Source organism: Caretta caretta, chromosome 3, assembly GCF_965140235.1.
Source record: "Caretta caretta isolate rCarCar2 chromosome 3, rCarCar1.hap1, whole genome shotgun sequence".
NCBI classification, from domain to species: Eukaryota; Metazoa; Chordata; order Testudines; family Cheloniidae; genus Caretta; species Caretta caretta.
This window is the reverse complement of record NC_134208.1, coordinates 108,969,948-108,990,806: the sequence shown is the minus strand read 5'-3', so window position 1 is coordinate 108,990,806 and position 20,859 is coordinate 108,969,948. Positions and strand designations below refer to the sequence as shown.

At 42.2% G+C, this 20,859-nt stretch overlaps 1 protein-coding gene across 5 annotated transcripts in view; it reads right to left on the bottom strand.

Annotated features, from left to right (window-relative positions):
- Positions 1 to 11,929, bottom strand: part of ADGRG6 (adhesion G protein-coupled receptor G6) — a 155,499-nt gene extending 143,570 nt beyond the window's left edge. For 4 of the 5 annotated variants that reach the window (XM_048844362.2, XM_048844363.2, XM_048844364.2 and 1 more), the window contains exons 1-2: positions 11,501 to 11,929; positions 5,354 to 5,454 (exon numbers count right to left, since the gene is read on the bottom strand). In XM_048844362.2, the coding sequence (XP_048700319.2) occupies positions 5,354 to 5,454; positions 11,501 to 11,502 (103 nt within the window). In that variant the 5' untranslated portion in view covers positions 11,503 to 11,929. Of the gene's footprint in view, positions 1 to 5,353; positions 5,455 to 10,731; positions 10,788 to 11,500 lie in introns of those variants that run through there. The other variant, XM_075126783.1, reaches the window with a different exon arrangement.
- Positions 11,930 to 20,859: the final 8,930 nt, after the last annotated feature.

Below are 20,859 nucleotides of genomic sequence, written 5' to 3'. Positions count from 1 at the left end.
GCAGAGCCAGGAATAGAAACCAGGTCTTCTGTGCCCTATCTACCAGGCCACACTCCTCATAACATTGCTCTCCTACATACAAGATGCAACAGGTGCATAGGGTAGAACAGAACAGAGTTCAGGATATTGGGGATGATATTCCATGTGCATTTCTACACTTTAAAAGAAGTGGAAAGTGCACTTCCTTAACTTTGAATTAGGTGTTTTTTGTTTTGGTTTGTTTTTTATACTGATTTTTCAGAGCACTGTATGGTAACCAATGGTCCAGTTGCCCAAATTACAGAAGAAATGTTGACCTATTTGTATATCTCAAACTGGCTGACTTACACTGGGAAAAGATACACTATTTCTCATCCTGTTGGTAAATACAGATCCTCAGTGGGTGTAAATTGCCATAGCTCCATTAAAAGTCAATGATCTATGACAATTTACAGCAGCTGAGGATTTGTCCCATGATCTTCCAGGACCTGATCCAAAGCACATTGTATATGATCATAGATATCAGGGTTGGAAGGGACCTCAGGAGGTCATCTAGTCCAACCCTCTGCTCAAAGCAGAACCAATCCCCAATTTTTGGCTCAGATCCTTAAATGGCCCCCTCAAGGATTGAACTCACAACCCTATCAAGATTGCAAGTTTTTTCAAAAGACATGCTTTAATTCAAACAGGAATTAATTCAGGAAAGTCCAACTTGATACCAACCAGGTCTGTATTCTTGGGGAACCAGGGCGCAATATCCAGCCTTTCTGACTCATGAAAGACACCCCCCACCAGTCTCTGCTTGAATCAAAACCGATTAGAGAAAAGACTTGCAGAGAGCATGGAGGGCATTAGAAGACACATCTAGACCTTCCTGACAAGGGTGACAAGATTAAGACATCTCCATTAGCATACAGAATGGAGAACTGAGGCAACTCCCCTAGCCTCATCTGCATGAAAGATGGGACAGAGAGACATCTCAATTAGCATACAGAATGGAGAACAGAGAACTGCACTGAACGCTGGGACCAGAAAAGCAGGGAAGCACTGCATCATGGGGGATCTCTACTCCAGATGTTAATGAACCTATGCTTGCACACACCCAGCTCAGCAGTTATCAGATCAATTCTAGTAACGAATCCTTGATTGATATCCAAAATACTGAAGCAGCCTAGTTGCATTGTGAGCTCCCTGGAAGAAAACACCACCCATAGACAAGAGTGATCAGCTCCGATTGTCTAGCCCAAAGAAAACCCTTAAGTCATCAGTTTACCCATAAACAAATCTAGTGTTCTCCCTTGAACCACTGTTGTTTCTCTACAAAACCCCCTACCTATGCCCAAGTAATTCATGGACCCAAACTCTGTCTCAGTTTCACTGGGACTCCATCTCCTGACTGATCGTGCTAGGGGCTCTGCCTGCCTCCAGCACCCAGGACCCTGAGCTACCACCATCACCTGGGAACCCCAACCAGTTCAAGCCTCATGGAGTGGATAAGATCCCTCTCTCTCTTTCTTTCTGTTTTCTTTTCTACCTCAAGTATTAACCTTTAATAATGTAACTGTTATGTTGGTTTAGGCTCTCCTTGTGTAGTTATCACTATTATTCAATAAATAACTTTTATAGTTAAGCTGGTTGCATCTCTCTCTCTCTCTCTCTCTCTCTCTCTCTCTCTCTGAACTTTACTCTTTTGTGTTTTTAGCTTCCCCATTTACTCTGCAGCAATGCTAAAGATCCCTGTAGTGCCCAAAATACTTTGGGGTTTGCTCATCAAGTGAGTTACTACCAGTACAATTGTGACGTGAAAGTGGGGATAGGGATGTGCTAAACCTGTGGCATAATAAGGTTGCAGCTTGAAAGTGCTGCTTGACCCAGCCTACTGAGTCCAGGGACATATAAGCGTGACAGCTTGAAAGTGCTGATTGATCCGGTCTGCTCAGACTTGCTCTGTTAGTGTGTGCATGTGTGTGTGTCCGTGTTCAGGAATCCAGCCCTGGGGAACCTAGGTTCTGCAGAATAGTTCCATTGGGAGGGGACTTGCAGAAGGAAGGAGTAGAGGTCCATATGAACACACAAGTGACATAAGCAGTACATTAACAGAATTACAGAACTCCCCTCCCCCCAGAAGAGTAACCCTAATAAATAAGCATACCCCAAAGTAATGGGCAAATCTGGTAACACATAGCCTACGTTAGACTCAAGGTCAGACTAGATGATCATAAGTCCCTTCTGGCCTTAAAATCTATGAATCTTTGGGAGTGTTTCCACTGACTTCAATGTGCTTTTGAGCAGGTCTATATTAGGGTAATTCACTGAGCTATTGCACTTGTCTTTCAGTATGTTTGCATTTAACTAGCCAATTCAGAAAAAAGGAGCTGTTCACCTTAAATAGCTGCTGACACATCACAGAAAACTCTGAACAAACATTCTATTCAGAAACAATTCTGCTACTATTATAGGTTTTCTGCTGTGTTTATTCCTCCCTTGAGTTTTCTTTCTGAAAATAAGCCTGATTCTGCATCCTTATGCAAGCAAAGCTCTCACTGTAAAATTATTACTTTTGAATTTGTGCCCCGACAAAGGCATGACTGACTTTTTTTGCCTTGACTACCAGCCCTATAGTTAATCCATGAGAAAGGCATCTGATTATCATCATCCTTCCACATATCTAACCTCCGCTAGTCAAAGTGCAAAAAATCAATAGCTTTCTGAGATTACAGATCACTAGTGAAGCTGGCTGAATGTGAGATTTTATGGCATTTATTCTATTGCATTAACTTCAGTAATATTTAAGCTAACATTAACATTCTGGGTACCATGTGTGTCCAAAGCCAAACTGACATACATCTTTAGTAAAAAGAAAAAATATGGCAAAGAATCTGTAATGCATTAAAAGGGCTGCTGTAATCCTCTTAGTACACCTCAAATAGCAAAACTTCTATTAAAAAGTACAAAGATATGGGGGGAAGGTTAGTATATTGCAGCTCTAGCTTATGGCCTAACAAAGAAGAAACACACCTGTGAGTTGCAAGGACAGCACTAAAAATGAAAACCCAAGGGTCTGAAGCCAAGTCCACTGAAATGACATCACACGAAATGTAAATGTATCATTTTCATTTCAATAGAGTATCAACAACAAATTTTGCTTGTGACCTGCTTCATTGCTGAACTGCAAACATATCTGTCTATTGAAATTGTTTATTCCTGGCTATCCTATCTACAGTGTCTGATGATCTGATGTTCCATTAATTGAAAAGTAATGTACAGTAGAAAACTCCTGCCTACACACACTCACATTCGAATAGCAATAAAGGGGTTAACACATAAAACACAGGTTTTCTTTTTAGCCAAAAGACAGGAGAAACAAAACAAAACAGAAACATAAAAATTGACAAGTATCAGATCAGTGGATTTCAAAACAAAATACCAGATTAACAAGTATGCAGTTTTCAGAGTAGCAGCCGTGTTAGTCTGTATTCACAAAAAGAAAAGGAGGACTTGTGGCACCTTAGAGACTAACCAATTTATTTGAGCATGTTGCAGTGTTGTTGTAGCTGTGTTGGTCCCAGGATATGAGAGAGGCAAGGTGAGTGAGGTAATATCTTTTATTGTACCAATTTCTGATGGTGACCTGAAGAAGAGCTCTGTGTAAGCTCGAAAGCTTGTCTCTCTCACCAACAGAAGTTAGTCCCATAAACAATATTATCTCATCCACCTTGTCTCTCTGATTATCAAATGCATTTTGGCTTCTTTGTACCACTCCACTGGTATTAAGCAACCTTAAAGTTGGTGTAGCCAGCTGCTGGCACATATGCCCCTGTAAATGAGGGATACTGCAATGGTACAGAGCCGTTGTAGTGGCTCTGAACCCTCCTAGTGACCAGCTCAGGGAGACTGTCTGAGGCATCCTTGTGCCCCAGCATTCCACAACTGCCAGACACAGGGCCCACTAAACAGCTGATGAAAATTAGAGCCGTCCCCCAGCTGGTTTATTTTACACTAAGGACCAGACTGGCAGCTGGAGAGCTCAAGATCAACGGGATTCACATAAAGAACAGGAGTACTTGTGGCACCTTAGAGACTAACCAATTTATTAGAGCATAAGCTTTAGGGATTCACATAGGACCTTTGCACACCCCAGTTGTGCTAAGCACTAATCAGCTACAGCAGACAGTCTGGCCCCAAACGTAGACTTCTGTCTATAATATTTTATCTAAGTTTAAAAAGTACATCACTTAAACTAAAAGAAAAGGAGTACTAGTGGTACCTTAGAGACTGCCACTTGTACTCCTTTTCTTTTTGTGAATACAGACTAACACGGCTGCTACTCTGAAACCTATCACTTAAACTGTTGTGCAATTGAAACTATGAATGTGCAGCTTGGACAGTTTAACAAATACATAACCTCTGATGAAATTTCAAAGTTCTTTACTTCTTTGTTTTTAAAAAAAACAGAACATCTCTATATATTCCACCCTGTTTTGCAGATTTAGTATGGTCTTTCCAATGGGAAGTTAGTAATTGGAAAATTTCCCATTTGATATGGAATTAGCATGCCACAATCTGCTCTAAGGTTTTCTTATGCTCAAGAACTGTCCAGTAAACTGCAGAGGTTTTTCCAACAAAGCAGCTGAAACTCCTAAAATACTTTCTGCACTCATTGTCAGGAAAAGGCATTTGGTAAATCAAATCTCTAGGTTTTCAGTTTACAGACAATAATTTCAAAATGTTACAAAATTCTGCACTCACCAGTTTATACAGGCTGACAAAGACTGAGTTGTTAATTAAATGTCCTGTCCAGTATATGATTGTTCTATAAATTTTTTAAGCAATTTTTATATCATATCATTTATATATTTTATATCATTCAAATTGCATGTGCACAAACTATTTTAAAATTAATCATCATCATCTTTCATTTACAGTTTTTAAGATCAATTTATTTGTGATGTGAAAAGTCACTACATTACACACACACATGCCCACCCCCAAATTTGGAAAAATATTTAAGTATCACACCTTATTCTTTCAATAGAGGAAGCAGAAATGAATGAGAAAATCGGGAGAGATGCAAGAACTTACTAAGAAAAATCAGAAGAAAGGGTCAAGCAAATAAAGTCAAGTTGCACAACTAGCCGAAAAAAAAAAGAAATGGCAGGGATGGATGAGTGAAACAGTGTTTCAAAAACAGAAAAACTGAACCTTGGCAATAGCATAAAACATAAATCAAACTATCAAATTACAACATAATCAAAATATTAAATTGTGAAAGTAACGGAAATACATAATACAGCCATACATAAGGATAGTTCTTATTCACCAAAACTGGGCCCATGATCTTTTATTGGAAAGAGATGATAGTTTTCTCACTTACCCAAATCCTGCACACATATCATGTAGATAGTAAATAAATACAGAAAGTGCGGCAGCTTCCGTTTCCAGTGATAGTACCACATATCACTCACAGGTGACATCCTATGAAGCAAGAAAGCAACAGCTTAGGAAACCTTTAAACAAGCCAAAACTTGATTTTTTCAGTAATAATTAAGATATTGCTATTATTACACCAGCAGCTGAAAAATATAGAGTTCCTTAGAATCTTGCTTTAAAAGAGTGTTGTCTCTGGTCTTTATATGGAGGGCAAAAGACAAGGTGTTCATATCTCTGATAACAGACAGGCAAGCCAAAAGATGGACTGTGATTGGGGGTGTGGGCCATGCATGGTGGGTGTGTGGTTGTTTATGACAGTTTGTAGCCCATATTCAAAACATGTAGAGTGGATGATGTAAGAGGGATATGGTCTATATGTTGAGACTGGGCAGGAATATGGGTGAAGTTAAGGTTCTTTTTGGAATTTGCAACTCACTGACATGTATTATAGACAATATGAAGAGTGCATTTGAATATTTACCTTTCTTCCCATAACTGTTCTTTCCGACACTTTTCAGTCTTAAGGTTTTTATAGCTGTAACATTCCTTGGTTTACATATTGTACAGTAAATAGGAACCTTAACTTAAAGGTAGTATTTTCTGTCTGTCAGTGACCAGAGGCCCAATCTTACTCTCACTAAAATAAATTAGACTCTTGATATTTAATACAATAAATACAAAAATAGTTTGGCCAATTCTATTTACATTCCTTTGCTTTTAAAGCATATATGACAATTTTTAGGCCAAATCAAAATGTTCCTAGTTAAAATTATGGTATGTGGAAGCTGGACAAGCAAGAAATAAGGCTTATAATGGAACTTAGTCCCAACCTTTACTATGGAGATATAATCATGGATCCAAAATTAATTGTAACCTATTATATTGCTTTCTCTTTTTATGCAACAACTCAGCAACAAGCAACAGCAAAGAAGTGAAACACAGCTCACATATTATATTGACCAACCCCATTCCCATCCTATTTTGAACTGACAGCCTACAATTAGCCTTTTTCCAGTAAGAAATTATTCATTTATATTATATTGAGGAGACAGGGGGATGGAGGGAATAGGATGGACTGGCAAGAACACTGAACTAACAGTAATGAAAAAACATCACACACAAATGTCTGTCAGGATAGTGAAATATTAAATAAATTGACCCAAAAGACATTTTGGATGAACTTTAATGCCATTTGTCAGGCTGTGAATGTGAGGGAGGTGAATGAGAGGAAAAAATACAGGCAGTTAAACATATCATAAAAACCTGACTTTTTTAAACATATAGAAATCTTTTTTCTTTCCCCACTCCACATTTATTGCTTTAAAACTGATAGTGAAAGCTGGGGGTAAATTTAAAATCTTGTCCACTAATGGCTCTTCTAGCTTTTGAAAGAAAAAAATTAAACACCAACAAGCCTAGATGAGTAAGCATCCTAAAATAATCGACTGTAATGAAACAACTAATGTTGCAAGTTTAAAAGTAATAGTTCTTCAAATCAGTCCTCTGAATCATATGCTACAGACCTAGGTAAACAACATTTCATGAGATTAACTGCTGTGAATGGATTGTAGGAAAACCTAACTGGTGTTCTCTAATATAAGTATCTGACTACAAAAAGGTCCAATTCTTTATTGAAAGTTTTGTTAAATTATTAACTTGAAGCTGATTTATTTTCTGAGATATGGTAAAATTAAACTTTAAAAGTTTTAAAGACAAGCACAGAACATTCAGGGCTCTGAAATACAAGAATCTCTTTGATGAAGCCAGACACAGCAGAATAAGCAGATTACTACACAATAGAAATATTGTCCTCCAACTCAGTGGTCCATAAATTCTTGTTAGCATCTCAGACAACAGAATGCCAAGACTTTGGGAGCTGTACAGTATGCAAAAAATAAGTTTCATACACATACAGATACCCTAAATATTCCCCTAGAAAGTTATTGTTGATGAGAAGCTATCCTGTTTAGACAGCAAAATAAATCATATATACAGGGATGCAATTAAAACCTCAACATTTGCCAGTTGGGGTGGTGACTGTAAAAGGATATCCTCTCTTTCAAATACAGGAGAATAAAGTGGTCCTCATGAGTTGGTAAGTTCTTGTACAACTCACCAACTGCTGTTTCTACAAGAACTTACCAACTCATGAGGACCACCTGAACCTTCCAAAAAAAGGACTGAAATCTGGCAAGCCTTTTGGGGATTGGACTATAGCTTTTAAAGCATTTTCATTCAATCCTGAAGCACATAGGAAAGAATTCTGGGATAATCTAATGTCTCAGACAAACTCCTCATTGCGGAACCCCACAAAAAAACTTCCTGGCTTAAACCTACACTGGAAAGAATGGCCCACATTGAACCATTTTAGAACACTGAATGGCAGATGCTGTCATCTCTTGCACCTTTGGAAGATGAGCAACAACTCACAATGTATCTGTGGACACCAGTCACAAACTATGGATCACACTGTAAATCAGTGCCTGCTTTGATTGTTTACTGGTGGCATCTCAGACTTACATCAAGTGGCTCACTTACACAATGGCTCACAAATTTGGACTTCCTCTCTTGCCATACAAAAGCAGCAGCAACAGCACTGCAGATTAAGTACAGAAGAAACTGCTGTCTGAGATCATTTCAGAATAGCCTGGTAATTGGAGAAGTCATATTGTGAAAGTGAATAACGGAACTAAAGGCAAATATTAACATTAAGCACTAAATATTTATAAAGAGCATTAAAAATTAAAAAGTTCTGTAAAAGTGCTAAATATGCTAAAATACTAACATGTCAATTTAATGCAAATAATATATATTTATTAATAATAATTCTGTTGATTATTAATGGTTATTAAAATCTAAAACTTGAACCTAAATAGCAAATGAATAATTCAACAAGCAAATTAGTGAATAATTAGTGAAAAATAGTATCTTGCAGTTTGGAGACATCTTAGAGAACAAGAAGGGCTGCATTTTCCTCCTTAACATTCATAACTAGGGCCCTACCAAATTCACATCCATTTTGGTCAATTTCATGGTCATAGGATTTTTAAAATCGTAAATTTCATTATTTCAGATATTTAAATCTGAAATGTCAGTGTTGTAATTCTGGGGGCCTGACCCAAAAAGGAGTGTGTGTGTGTGTGTGGGGGGGGGGTCATAAGGTTATTGTAGGCAGGGGTTGTGGTACTGCTACCCTTATTTCTGCACTGCTGCTGGCGGTGGCGCTGCCTTCAGAGCTAAGTGGCCGAGCAGCAGCTGCTGGCCAGGAGCCCAGCTCTGAAAGCAGAGCTGCCGCCAGCAGCAGTGCAGAAGTAAGGATGGCACTACTGCTGCTGGTGGGGCGCTGCCTTCAGAGCTGGGCATCCTGCTCTCTGTCCAGCCCAGCCCTGACGGCAGCACAGAAGGAAGGGTGGCAATACTGCAACCCCCCTAAAATAACCTTGTGATTCCCCTGCAACTCCATTTTGGATCAGGACCCCCCAGTTTGAGAAACGCTGGTCTCCCCCGTGAAATCTGCATAGTATTGTGTAAAAGCACACAGAAGACCAGATTTATGGGGGGAGACCAGACTTCACAGTCCATGATGCGTTTTTCATGGCTTTGAATTTGGTAGGACCTTGTTCATAACTAATGGAGAGACAAGAATATGAGGATAGTAACATAATAACCCCCCTCCCAAGGGATCAAGTAAATACTGTAAACTGTAACAAGAATGACTATTACAGAGGAGTAAAGCTTCAGATAATTTCTGCCTCTAACAACCAGATTCACTGCAATTGTGAACATGGCTCAAAGTGATGTCTCTTTCTCACTCTCTTTAAAATTTAGACAAAATTCAGAACAGTGAGTCCGATTCGGTCGTCACTTAGTTACATGCATGTGACCCCAGAGAAATCCATGTAGCTAAAGCAGAATTTGGCTCAATATACTGTAGTTGGCAACTATCTCATTATAGCTGGATGTAATCCCACTATAGTTATCCTTTTATACATGTTTTTAACAACTATCAGTTATCCCTCTACAGATGTAAATGCTCTGCAGAATATTAAATGCAGTCTACAACGGCTAACAAAAGCATTACCGATTTTTTCAGTGAAAAGACAATTTTAGATACTGCTGTGACATACCCAGTTGAGCACTCTAGCTACCAACTTTGTGCAAACCATAGCGACTGTACTCCTATTTCCTATGATGCAGGAGACAATGGGTGTATTCACAATTCATTCTGGAAGAGCAAAAATGTAATGTAATTTATCTAAACCATAAATGGGGTGGTAATTTGACATGGTTCAAGACCAATTTAGTGCTTGTCTTGCTAAATCTAACTACCAAAAATCCCACATTGTATATACAGTATCCAGCTAAAGCAACACCAGCATATTTTTGGAAACACACAACTTTGGAGTAAAATACATACTACTCCTGAATAATCCAATAACCTGTGGTTCATGCACCAATACCTCATCTACAGAACATGCTGGACATATCTGCCTACACCTTGTTCAAAACCTGGGCAGAGTTCTCCAGAGTGGGATGTGAATTCTGCCCTAGGCAGATTGACTGGATTTTCTTTGATCTTTGACATGGATGAAACTATTAAGAAAAAAAAATGCTGCTGACAGTTTGAAATTTAGAAAGAGATACCACCAATTTCAAAACATCTCATTTAAATTACGAAACAAAAATATTTTATGATGTAATCACGATGGAGTTATAAAGCAACAAGTGAGAGACAACTACTTCGCGTTTTAGTTCCTGCACACTAAGGAAAGAGTACACTTCAATTCTACCTCATTTTTAACTGTAAATTGCTAATTTCAGACAATGGCATTTAAAAGGTTCGTTTTGTAGAGTGCTGCTTACTCTCCCCATATCCAACCGTTCTCAGAGCCAGCCAAAAATCTGACTAGAAAATACTGGCGGAAGATGAAGGTAAGGCATATACATTTTAATTTAAAACGTGTCATTTGTATGTATCCGATATTTTCTTGGTCCTTGGATTTCCCTCCAAAATGAAGTTTCTAGCGTTTTAAGTTACCAACATGCTCGTGCAACCCTTGTTCTTTAGTCATAAATTCTTCTCGCTTTACTTTACCTTGTGCTGTAAAAGAAAGCTACCCTTTGCGCCTGTATCATTGCTTTCATTCAGTGCCAATCACAGGCTCTGTATCATTAGGTGTGAATGTGCTACAGAAGCACCAACAGCTCCTTTGTGTATGTCAGCAAAGGCAGAGCCTACTTGGGAATCTGCCCAAGATTCAGTACAATTCTAAAGGGCTAATCCCTGGACCGGATAGTTTATCAAAGATAGCGTCTACGAACCCTTTGTGAAGGTGCCCTTTCTCTCCCTCCGAAAGGCTGCGGGAATCTAGCAATCTCTCTCCAGTAGGAGACTGTGGGGAACAGCGAGGAGTGAGGCTTAAATTATTATTCCGCCTGACCCCTCCTTCTCCCTTCCCTTCCTTCCTATTTTTGGCACAGTACCTTGCTGGCTAGAAAAAGTACCTCTCGCCGATCTGTTTCTTAGATCTGAACTCTGCTTTGAAAGAGTTGAACTTTTGGCTCCAGATAACGTGAACACACACACACACACACACATAGACACGCACATAGACACACGCGCGCGCGCGCACTGCCCCACAAGCAAAGCACATTAAGGATGGGATGGGCTTTGTTTCCTTTTGCAATGTTCCCCTGGAAGCATCGAAAGTAAAGAGTAACTTCTGCCTTCAAGCTGACTGTAAATAATTATATATATTTTTTTTATAAAATCGGTCTTCTCGGGATCTTACAGAACATTCTTTTGGCAAATCCCGGTATTGGCCAAGCAGTATCTGTTGGCAAGTGTGCACAGATAGACAACACGGTTGGCCCATTCTTCTAGCCCTACCTCTCTGCACAGAATAAACCTGAGATTCAGCACGGGCTACAGGGGGAAGAAATGCGGTCTGTCTGGCCGGAATCCCTTTGACCAAGGACCAACCGGTTTGCCGCCCCTAGCAGCTGGCGAGAGTCGGTCCTTACCAAACTGTTCCGACGGTTAAAAATACTCCTCGCCCCACTGTGGAAAGCGCAGGGAGGCGAAACTTACATGTTGACATTAGCGGGCTGCTGTCCTCCGGCGGGTGCCAACCACCATCCCCTGCTGCTGCGGCCGCCGCCTCCGTCTCGCTCGCGCTTCCCGGGAAGTTCCGCAGCCTCTGCCCACCTGAGACACACGCAGCGTCCCGCGCGGGCGGGCAACGCGGGGAGCGGCCCCTGCTCAGCCCGGGTCCCTCCCGCTCGCCGCGGTGGCCGCGCTTTGCCTCTCCAGTCGCACCCGGCGGGAGAAAGCGGGGGCTGCACTGGGCGGGTGCTGAGCGGGCGGGAGGCTGGGGCTGCTCGTTGGGAGGGTGGGTCCCTGCGCTGCCCAGCCCTCCCCCTCGCTGGGGTCGGGCTGGCCGCCCCGGGCAGCTGCGGTGTCTCTCGGCTTCCAGCGGGCCGGGGATTATTCAGGTGGCTGCGCAGCTGGCTGCGACTCGGGACAGTGCGGCTGGCGGACCGCCCCCGCCCGCGGGCTCTCCCCTCGGAGGCCGGGCTGAAGGCGCCTCGCAGCGCCACCCGGCAGCGGTGATCTGGGCCCCAAAACACCAGCAGGAGAGAGAGCACAGGCAGTTAGGGGCACCCCCTGCCCGGGACACCTCAGCCGCAGAGACACCCCCCCCCCGCCTGCCACACGCTGCCCCAGGGGTGCACGAATCAGAGATACCCTCCCACACCCCACGCTGCCCCAGGGGTGCACGAATCAGAGATACCCCCCCCCACCACACGCTGCCCCATAGACACTCGCCCACCACACGGGCTGCCCCAGGGGTGTCCCCCCCCCCGCCCGCCACACGCTGCCCCGGAGACACCTCCCTCACCACCACCACCCGCTGCCCTAGAGACACCCGCCAGCCACACGCTTCCCCGGGGGTGTACGCTACAGTGGGGACACAACACCTCAGAGACATAGTGCTCCAGAGACCCCCACCCACTGCTTCAGGGGCACACACCCCAGAGACACCCACTCACTACCCACTGCTCCAGGAGGGCACACTACAGTGGGGACACAACACCTCAGAGAGACTCCCTCCCCGTCCCCGCCCCCGAGAGACACACTGCTCCAGGGGCACACAACAACCCTGAGACACTCACCACTCCCAGAGATACACTCCACACTACTCCAGGGTCACACCTGCCTCCCTCCCTGCTGCCAGCTGCACACCACACCCCGCCTCTGGAGCACATACACACATCCCAGGGACACACAACCCAGGAATACACACACCGACCCAGGGATGCACATACAACCTTGAGGACATACACACTCCATGCACTGACTCCGAACTGGCTGACACTTAAAAGTGCACTACCAAATTTGAGTTCCATGCAGAACCTAGCACCTAGGAAAGTGCCACCAGCTCAGCAACAAAGGGGTTAATTGAACATGTCATTGCTCCTGGTGCCAATTGACTGGATGCCACTAGAATTTTGAAATTTTTTGAAATAATTTTGGTAAGTGATGGATAAACCAGTTTGGTTCACCTATTTTTAAAACCAAACTTTTCTGTGGCACTGCAATATTCAGATAATGCTATTTCTACATAGAATCTCTCCCTTCCAGTTTCTATCCAGATGTAAAAGATTTGAAATACTGGAAGAAAGACTGACCTCATGGTATTTCCATCCTGTTCCAGTAATGGAAGCACTGGAAACCTCATGAGGAAAGTTTTTCTTTGTCCTAAATTTTCAGTCCAGTTTTGCAGAGATTAGGAAAGTGTGGATAAGCTTTGAATGGGCATTCAAATGTTTGGATGCTTATCTGAACCACAACCTAAAGCTGAACCTTTTAAAGTTCACCTATATATATATATATATTATACACGGGTGGTGTCAAAGGCAAAGGATCACAGAGACAAAAGAAATAATTCCAGATTAGTCACATTCAATTAGTTTTTAGCCATGTCAGAAAAATGATCTACTTTTCTGTTGTAAAATGGAAATTAAATGCCAAACAAAACTGCAAACACTGAAAATATCAAAGAGCATAAAACCCTGTGACTCGTAGTGTTGTAGTTTGAAGGAAAGGGAGGTGGACAGTTTTGCATCATGTATACCAAAGTAAATTCCTCTCAATTTTAGTGGAAAGTGAAAAATATCTCTGTATATACTACAGTATTTCTGTTTAAATGCCTATTGGATCTCTCATAAAAACCCTTCATGGTACTCTGCAAGAATTGGCAAGAACACTAATGCTTGCAAGTATGATATTTCAGTGTTTTGGGCCATTACAGTAGAAGACATGACAATGTTATAGGCAAACTAGGGAAATATGGTCTATGAAGTGGTCTAGATAGAAGTAATAATTATAAGGGGTGTGTGTGTTTGTGTGAAGTGTTACAGTAGCTGCGTTGGTTCCAACACAGCTCAAAAGCTTGTCTCACCAACGGAAGCTGATCCAATAAAAGATATTCCTTCACCCACTTTGTGTCTCTTATAAGGTGGGTGCACATCTAGTTGAAAGAGTAGTTAGCAATGGCTCACTGTCAAACTGGGGGGACATATTAAGTGGGGTCCTGCAGAGCTCAGGCCTGGGTTAGTAATACTCAGTATTTTCATTTCACCTGGATGACGGAGTAGAGAGTACACAGACAAAATCTGCAGGTGACACCAAGCTGAGAGGGGTTGCAAACACTTGGGAAACAGGATTAGAATTTTAAATGATCTTGAAAAACTGGGGAATTGGTCTGAAATCAATTAGATGAAATTCAATAAAGACAAGTGCAAAGTACTGTGAAGAGGGTCTTCAAATAGTAGATTCCTGGTATTGTCCTTGTGAGCAGCAACAATTAGAGAAGTTTACTGATGTTAACTGGGTTCCTGCAACCCAAAAGCTAATTAGGACTAATTTTAACCATTAACAAGCAACGGAATCCATCAAACCCACAAATATAATATAAAACACACACAAAAATTGAAGATAATTTCCACATTTTTCACATGTACACACAAGGGGATTGCACAGACAACCTTAATTCCAGCATTTCCTAAGCTTTGAATGCTAAAATTTACAGTCTTAACAGTTTTTTAGCATAAGTTTTTTTTAAAATGTAGTTTTTAAAATAGAAAAAAGTCAGAATCATGTGGAATCATACTGAACCCCAGCTTGGCTCATCATTAGGGTTTGGAACTTTAGATTCACTGCACAGACCTCTACCACCTGAACTAATGCAGTAACTAGTAGCAGTAGTAGTCTATTATCCTCTATGTGGATGAGGACTAGAAGAGGGATGCCCCTGTGTTTTACTGCTATTTGCTGACAGCAGAGGAATGGTGAGACTCATAACTCCTAGGTTCTGGAGGGGAGTGTTCTCTAGTGGTCACAGACACTTTAGCCAATTCCCCCACAAGGCTGCCCCTGTTCAGCTCTCCTCCTATCTAACCCCCACCCCTCCTTGCCTCCCTTTGTCCACTACTCTCCATGCCTTGCATCCTGCCCTCTATGCCTACCCTTCCCCCACCTCCTTTTCCTATCCAACCCCCTGGCTCCTGCCCCACCACTCTCCTCCTATCTACTCCCACCCCAGCTTCAGTTCCTATTTCCCTTACCCTCTGCTCCTATCCGGTCCTCCCCCTCCCATACTTTGGGCTCATGCCCCCTACCTTCTCTGTGCCTATGCACTCCTCTTCCACTCCCTCTGCTCCTAAACCCCCCCTACCCCCGACTCATATACCCCTCCCACTTCTGCTCCTTCCTCACTCTCTGGTTCCTGTCAGCCCCTTTCCCCAGCCCCCACTCCTCACCCCTCTGCACTCCAGTCAGCTCAAGTGTTACCATCCCCAAGTGTTAAACGCCCATGCCATGCATCTAGCCCCAAATATTAATGAAACAGGCTAAAAATCATGGGATTTTTAAAAAACTACATGTTATTTTTCTTGGCCTTCTTGTTTCAGAGCAAAAACATGATTCCTGGAGTTGGGGCTGTAAGAAAAACACTACAGGTCATGAGACTCACAATCAAATCACAAGAGTTGGCAAGACTACAACTTCCTCCTCCTCCATGCTGCCTGGGCCCAGCAGGGGGTGCATTAAGAACAGTGGGGGCACAGGCTCCCTGCTCTGAATTCCAGTGCCCAACACAACAGCAGCACAGAGGAGCAATTGCAGTGAAAGTCCTGCTGAGCCCCTAGAATCCTGGGCTGAAGCTTGCCCAGTACAGATGGAATCTTCAGGGAATTTAGCTGTGAGTGCCAACAGGCCTTACTGAGCATGTGCAAACTGAGTTCTTTCAGAGACAAATTTGCTGTCCCTCTGAAAATCTTCCCAAAAGGCACATCCCCATCATCAGATTTCCTTGCCAAATTTTAGAGCCCTGCTCCAACAAAGTATCTGTGGCATGGTGTTTTTTGTTTGTTTGTTTGTTTGTTTGTTTTTAAACATGGGTAAAACAGCATATTTTCCTAACTCTTGTTCTCAGAAATGGATGAATCATTTTTACTGAAACTTTAAAATAAAAATTCAGCCTGAGACAGATATGCAGCATGGAAAATTTCATCCCAAAAGGCTAAAGCATGGCAAAGTTATGAGCAACTGAAAACAGGGCCATATTATGGGAAGAGTCTGGCAACCTTAACTATTGGCAGTGCTACCAGCATTGCATACAATATATGCCAGGCTCCCTCAAAAATATGAAAGGCCTAAAGTTAGAGGCATTACCAAAAATAGGATTTTTTTTTAATATCCATATACTGAACCCTCAACAGTAGGCATGGAACATGTTTCTACAATTTAAAAATATTCAGCTATTTTCAATATTTCTATATTTCACATGTTAGAGACACAGATATGTAGAAAATCCATATTCAGCAAGGACAAAAAAAATAATAATCAAGAAAAGCCTGAGAAACTATACGAATTGTACTGGATTTTATTAAAGGTAGTCCAATGTGGTAAAAATCATTTAAATTCTATGTTTAGCAGCTGCCCTGGATCCTGCATTTTTACACAATGGCAATAAAATAATAATGATAGTAATATAATACTAATAATAGTTAAGTCAATAAACTCCTAGAGATATAATATCTTTTTGCTAAAGCATATTTTCTTAAGAGGCCTGGATGTTTATAATTTTGTAACTATATCACATTGAGGAACAATAGATTAATAATGAGCAATATATGTACAAGCTAACACAAGATAGGGAGAAAATAAGAGGCACAATAACTATTTAAACATGACAGGTTTCAGAGTAACAGCCGTGTTAGTCTGTATTCGCAAAAAGAAAAGGAGTACTTGTGGCACCTTAGAGACTAACCAATTTATTTGAGCATGAGCTTTCGTGAGCTACAGCTCACTTCATCAGATGAATACCGTGGAAACTGCAGCAGACTTTATATATACACAGAGAATATGAAACAATACCTCCTCCCACCCCACTGTCCTGCTGGCAATAGCTTATCTAAAGTGATCATCAGGTGGGCCATTTCCAGCACAAATCCAGGTTTTCTCACCCTCCACCCCCCCACACAAATTCACTCTCCTGCTGGTGCTAGCCCATCCAAAGTGACAACTCTTTACATAATCAAGTCGGGCTATTTCCTGCATAAATCCAGGTTTTCTCACATCCCCCCCCCCACCTCCATACACACACAAACTCACTCTCCTGCTGGTAATAGCTCATCTAAACTGACCACTCTCCAAGTTTAAATCCAAGTTAAACCAGAACATCTGGGGGGGGGGGGGTAGGAAAAAACAAGAGGAAACAGGCTACCTTGCATAATGACTTAGCCACTCCCAGTCTCTATTTAAGCCTAAATTAATAGTATCCAATTTGCAAATGAATTCCAATTCAGCAGTTTCTCGCTGGAGTCTGGATTTGAAGTTTTTTTGTTTTAAGATAGCGACCTTCATGCCTGTGATTGCGTGACCAGAGAGATTGAAGTGTTCTCCGACTGGTTTATGAATGTTATAATTCTTGACATCTGATTTGTGTCCATTTATTCTTTTACGTAGAGACTGTCCAGTTTGACCAATGTACATGGCAGAGGGGCATTGCTGGCACATGATGGCATATATCACATTGGTGGATGTGCAGGTGAATGAGCCTCTGATAGTGTGGCTGATGTTATTAGGCCCTGTGATGGTGTCCCCTGAATAGATATGTGGGCACAATTGGCAACGGGCTTTGTTGCAAGGATAAGTTCCTGGGTTAGTGGTTCTGTTGTGTGGTATGTGGTTGTTGGTGAGTATTTGCTTCAGGTTGCGGGGCTGTCTGTAGGCAAGGACTGGCCTGTCTCCCAAGACTTGTGAGAGTGTTGGGTCATCCTTTAGGATAGGTTGTAGATCCTTAATAATGCGTTGGAGGGGTTTTAGTTGGGGGCTGAAGGTGACCGCTAGTGGCGTTCTGTTATTTTCTTTGTTAGGCCTGTCCTGTAGTAGGTAACTTCTGGGAACTCTTTTGGCTCTATCAATCAGCGGCACTGCTATGGGTACCCGCATGGCCCCACAGTATGCCAACATTTTTATGGCTGATTTAGAACAACGCTTCCTCAGCTCTCGTCCCCTAAAGCCCCTACTCTACTTGCGCTATATTGATGACATCTTCATCATCTGGACCCATGGAAAAGAAGCCCTTGAGGAATTCCACCATGATTTCAACAATTTCCATCCCACCACCAACCTCAGCCTGGTCCAGTCCACACAAGAGATCCACTTCCTGGACACTACAGTGCTAATAAACAATGGCCACATAAACACCACCCTATACCGGAAACCTACTGACCGCTATTCCTACCTGCATGCCTCCAGCTTTCACCCTGACCACACCACACGATCCATCGTCTACAGCCAAGCTCTGCGATACAACCGCATTTGCTCCAACCCCTCAGACAGAGACAAACACCTACAAGATCTCTGTCAAGCTTTCTTACAACTACAATACCCACCTGCAGAAGTAAAGAAACAGATTGATAGAGCCAGAAGAGTTCCCAGAAGTTACCTACTACAGGACAGGCCTAACAAAGAAAATAACAGAACGCCACTAGCGGTCACCTTCAGCCCCCAACTAAAACCCCTCCAACGCATTATTAAGGATCTACAACCTATCCTAAAGGATGACCCAACACTCTCACAAGTCTTGGGAGACAGGCCAGTCCTTGCCTACAGACAGCCCCGCAACCTGAAGCAAATACTCACCAACAACCACATACCACACAACAGAACCACTAACCCAGGAACTTATCCTTGCAACAAAGCCCGTTGCCAATTGTGCCCACATATCTATTCAGGGGACACCATCACAGGGCCTAATAACATCAGCCACACTATCAGAGGCTCGTTCACCTGCACATCCACCAATGTGATATATGCCATCATGTGCCAGCAATGCCCCTCTGCCATGTACATTGGTCAAACTGGACAGTCTCTACGTAAAAGAATAAATGGACACAAATCAGATGTCAAGAATTATAACATTCATAAACCAGTCGGAGAACACTTCAATCTCTCTGGTCACGCAATCACAGACATGAAGGTCGCTATCTTAAAACAAAAAAACTTCAAATCCAGACTCCAGCGAGAAACTGCTGAATTGGAATTCATTTGCAAATTGGATACTATTAATTTAGGCTTAAATAGAGACTGGGAGTGGCTAAGTCATTATGCAAGGTAGCCTGTTTCCTCTTGTTTTTTCCTACCCCCCCCCCCCCCAGATGTTCTGGTTTAACTTGGATTTAAACTTGGAGAGTGGTCAGTTTAGATGAGCTATTACCAGCAGGAGAGTGAGTTTGTGTGTGTATGGGGGTGGGGGGGATGTGAGAAAACCTGGATCTATGCAGGAAATAGCCCGACTTGATTATGTAAAGAGTTGTCACTTTGGATGGGCTAGCACCAGCAGGAGAGTGAATTTGTGTGGGGGGGTGGAGGGTGAGAAAACCTGGATTTGTGCTGGAAATGGCCCACCTGATGATCACTTTAGATAAGCTATTGCCAGCAGGACAGTGGGGTGGGAGGAGGTATTGTTTCATATTCTCTGTGTATATATAAAGTCTGCTGCAGTTTCCACGGTATTCATCTGATGAAGTGAGCTGTAGCTCACGAAAGCTCATGCTCAAATAAATTGGTTAGTCTCTAAGGTGCCACAAGTACTCCTTTTATTTAAACATGTTTTACTATTATTGTGTCTTTTATGGTTTATGTTCCTGGTTTGATAAAAGAATTAACTTTGAGTGATAAGGACACTGTTAATGAATGATACTACGAACAACTGCTTAATATCCTAAAAAGAAAATTGCTTTCAGAGTTTTTGTGGATTTCAACAGATTTTTGGCAATTTTTTTTCATGTGATTACAAACTTCTGGGAAGGACTGTGCTTCCTATGTGTTTGTGGAGCACCTAGCACAAGGGAGATCTGATCCTGACTGGAGTCCTCGGGTAATACCACAATATAAACATGCAGACAGGGAGTATGACACATCTTGGTTCTTCCTCTGCATTTATATCAACATGGTGACATCATCATATTCTTGCAGGGCTCTACAAGCTATGTTTGCTCTCCTCCATTCCCCGTATAAGAAAAGGAATTGTATAGGGATGAAGATCATGAATACTGAGATAAATAAGTGAAGATCTGGTGAAATCAATATATTAAAACTGTGAATCTGAATAAAGGTGTTAGGGTGTCATTTCATGATATCATGGTTAATTTTTTTAACACGTGTATTTGCTTTCTGGTTTTATTTATTTTTATAAACTACACCACACATATCTTTGATCCACCTCACCTTCAGAAGATACCAGATTCCTGCCACCACCTAGTCCTCTTGCATTTCTTTAGTACTTCCCATCCAACTGAATCAAACTTTGTTTGAACTACCCAAATCCAGCCCTCTCCCAAGCGTAACCTGCTTCACATATACACTCTTATAGTTCCCTCACACCACACAGCCACAATACACCTTCTATGCACATACACACAAATAAATGATGCCAGCTACACAACAAACAGACTACACTACCAGTCTTGCACCCACTAACTATAATACAATGCATCACCCCCACACACATCCATGTTGCATCTTTTCCATTACACACATGCATACACATGCCATAATTTTGTCCTTTGTACTTGCAAACATGCCCTGCTGCCCCCCACCCACACATATATACCAACACACACACACAGACACCCCATGAGGGTAGTGCTGATGGCTCTCCTTATCTCAGCCTGGTCTACACTACAGAATTATTGTAGTATAATTACATTGCTCAGGGTGTGAATAATCCACACCCCTGAGCAACATAATTATACAGACGTCAGTGGGAGAGCTTCTTTCCACCAACAGAGCTACCACCTCTTGCGGAGGTGGATTAACTTAGCCAATGGGAGAGCTTTCTCCCATTGGTTTAGAGAGTCTTCATTAAAGCCCTA